The 3060-nt window shown below is 31.7% G+C and overlaps 1 protein-coding gene across 1 annotated transcript in view; it reads right to left on the reverse strand.

Moving 5' to 3' along the window:
* Window positions 1–695: 695 nt before the first annotated feature.
* The window catches only part of LOC101490710 (probable NADH dehydrogenase [ubiquinone] 1 alpha subcomplex subunit 5, mitochondrial), a 3760-nt gene continuing 1395 nt past the window's right edge, over window positions 696–3060 (reverse strand). The window contains exon 2 of the mRNA XM_004516642.3: window positions 696–1132. Within this exon, the coding sequence (XP_004516699.1) occupies window positions 897–1132 (236 nt within the window). The 3' untranslated portion in view covers window positions 696–896. The remainder of the gene's footprint in view (window positions 1133–3060) is intronic.

Raw genomic sequence — 3060 nt, forward strand, 5'->3', positions numbered from 1 at the left:
TAAACTAACAAACAACTGCAATGACAGCTCTGATCCTTAAAAACAATTTAGTTCATGAAATTTAAATCAAAATTTTAAAAGTTTTATACTTATTTTCATATAAGTAGAGGAATTATATAAAGTGATTAAATTAACCAAATGTTCAATAGTTTTCAGGATTAAATTGGTATTTTAAAAATTTACTAATTTATCAAAGATAAAACCAAATGCTTATTTACTTGAGGCAAGAGTGATTAACTCAAGCCTTTCCATTGATTGTTAAATATGTGAAGTATTATTACAATAATCTTTAAATATATCAAAATTACTAAAAGATACCTAAATGTATCTTTTGTTAGATTAGTTTGGTTACTGAATATGTCTTCATTAATTAGTTTGGTCTAAAAACATATCTTTTGTCACTCAATATAATCGATTTAATTATTAACCAAAGACACTTAAAATGCTTCTATAATTTCAATACATTTAAAAACTTTAGTAAGAGCATCTCACAAATTTAATTACTAAAATGACTATTAACTCTATAAAGATGCTTTTCTGAGCACAAATATTCCATCTAGACCTAAATATAAGCAAAAATATGTGAAAGAAAGTTAATGTATCGAATCCAAATTTTAAATCAAATACATCGACTTTCGTTGAGTTACATTTGTTTATATTTAGGTCCAAAGTAGTATATAAATACAAGAAAAATCTTCATATCAAAAGACATTTCATGCATACATAGTATAATGTTAAACAAGAAATTCTTGTTATTTCAAACCTGTTCAAGTTATTTTGGAGCAAAGGTTTTCTCCACTGAATCTGAAACTACTTAACACAAACAATTTTAGTGCAATGAAAGGATAAAAAACATTCAAACAGATAATTCAAAAGCTCTAACTTTTTTCTGAAGTTCATGGCTTTGAGGGTTCTTCAGTAGAGTTAGCAGCAGAACTTTCTTTAATTGATTTAGACACAAGTGCCTCTAACTGCTCAGTCTTTCCAGGTTGAGACATAAGTGCTTCCAACGTTTCTTGAAACTCCTTAGGGAGAGGAGGAGGTCGGTGTTGAGGAACGTGCTTTGGAATTGGTGCATCGTTTTCAATCATCTCGATTTCGTGATCATCGGGGATACCCCAAGGATCCCATTCTGCATTCCAACATGTAATATATAAATCAATTAAACAAATTTTTGCTAATCAGTTTATGCAAAAACTTTCCTATATATTGGTTGGAAAATTAAAGCTGCTACTTCAGTTTTGTTACGCAACTGAGGGATTATGATACAATGAAGATTTGGATATAAAAAAGTTTAGGACTCATTCATTTACTTTGTAAAAACACTTCCTATTTTCATTTCATAAACCTTGTTTTAATTTTACACGTTAATAAGGTGGTAAGAAAAATCCAAGATACAAATGATTATCGAGAAATAAAAAAAACCAGCTTCAGTAGTAAGATGCATCAATAATAATGTAAAACCATTCATAGAGTAAAAAATGTCAGAATTGGAGTTCAAAATCTTAAAATACAAAACTCTATTCATGTATTTACATATAGTCAAACAAACAATATACTTTTTAACCATTGTTTACTATTTGGTAAAAATTCACATCAGTCTCAGTAATTAGTAAGGGAAACAGTGGAACTCATAAGTTGCACTTGCCCCTATGACAATGAGCTCCCAAACATCCAATGTTTCGGACCTTTAAAGTTTAAGACTATCGAAACCAATATTAACAAACATGTAGTTTACACTACAAATGAGAATAGAACCATAACACAAATCTTATAAGTCATCATCATAAGGTGACAGAGAGAACAGACAAAAAAATGAGAAAAAAGAACCACTGAACAAAATTAAGAGACAGAAGGGAGACTCGGACAATGACATTGAGAAATAGGGAGATTTGCAAAGTCATAGAGGGGTGAGACTTGCAGAGCAACGCAGAAAAATACAAAGACTCTGATAGGAATTGAAAGAGGCTCAGAAAAGAACAGAGCAGAACCAAAGGAACAAAAAAAGGACACAGAGGAAAGGAAAGCAAGAGAATAAACAGAGGCAGAGACTCAGGGAAACAGAAGAAGTTACTTGAGACTACCAGATGCACAGTACGCTGTTCAACAGGGATAACTTTCATTCACCATAAATGATCTGTGGTTCAAATCAGTTGGAATAGGTTGTTCAAACAGAAAATGGTTTTGAACTTTGTGGTTAGTTGGATTTTAATTTTCTTTCTCTATTGATTAATAGGTGGGTTTTAAACTCTTAATGGCTTGTATTCTCATTTAAAAAATGTAGTTACAAAGGTGAATGGAAAATATGCAGTGGTAGTGATTTTGGATGTTGGTGTATTACCTCAAAGGTGGGCATGCATTGTGTCGGGGTCTTGAGGGTAATTAGGGGTTTGAGTTTATGTACTTATTATGACACATAGATATCAGTAATTGAATGCAGTGTTGCTGATTGCGGATTGCAGAAAATAGCGGTTATTTGAAATTCCGCTACGCAATAGTGGCTATTTGACAACATTTTGTACTAAATAGTGTATTGCAGAGCAATAGCAATTTGTTCAATTTCCGCTATGCTATAGCGTCTATTTGACAACACTAATTGAATGTAACCACATGCCCATGTCGTGCCAACGTCAAACACCAACACATGTCAGATGCTTGGACATATTTTCAATCTGTGGTGTTAGTAGCACATAAACTTTGACAGATATTTCAAAATTTTGTAACAGTGACCCAGGTTGTATTTACAGTGCAAGATCTGATCTATAAACTTCCATGTAATTTAGTGCAACAAACCATTCAGAGTATACTTAAATGGATATTATAATATAAAAGAACCAAAGAACCAGAAATTTTTAAAAATTCAGGACAAAACACATTTGCATTTGCTTCTTTCTCTCGGTCCAGTTTCACACAAAGACAAAATACATAAATATGAAAAAAAAATACTCACAAATCCATCAAACCACAGAATCGACCAATATACTAAAATGTGATATTTTATCATTGGTAAACAAACAGCCTGCATAGAAAGAGTGGGATTTCCTGGGCCAGTATGATTTG

The sequence above is a fragment of the Cicer arietinum genome, chromosome 8 (assembly GCF_000331145.2).
Source record: "Cicer arietinum cultivar CDC Frontier isolate Library 1 chromosome 8, Cicar.CDCFrontier_v2.0, whole genome shotgun sequence".
NCBI classification, from domain to species: Eukaryota; Viridiplantae; Streptophyta; class Magnoliopsida; order Fabales; family Fabaceae; genus Cicer; species Cicer arietinum.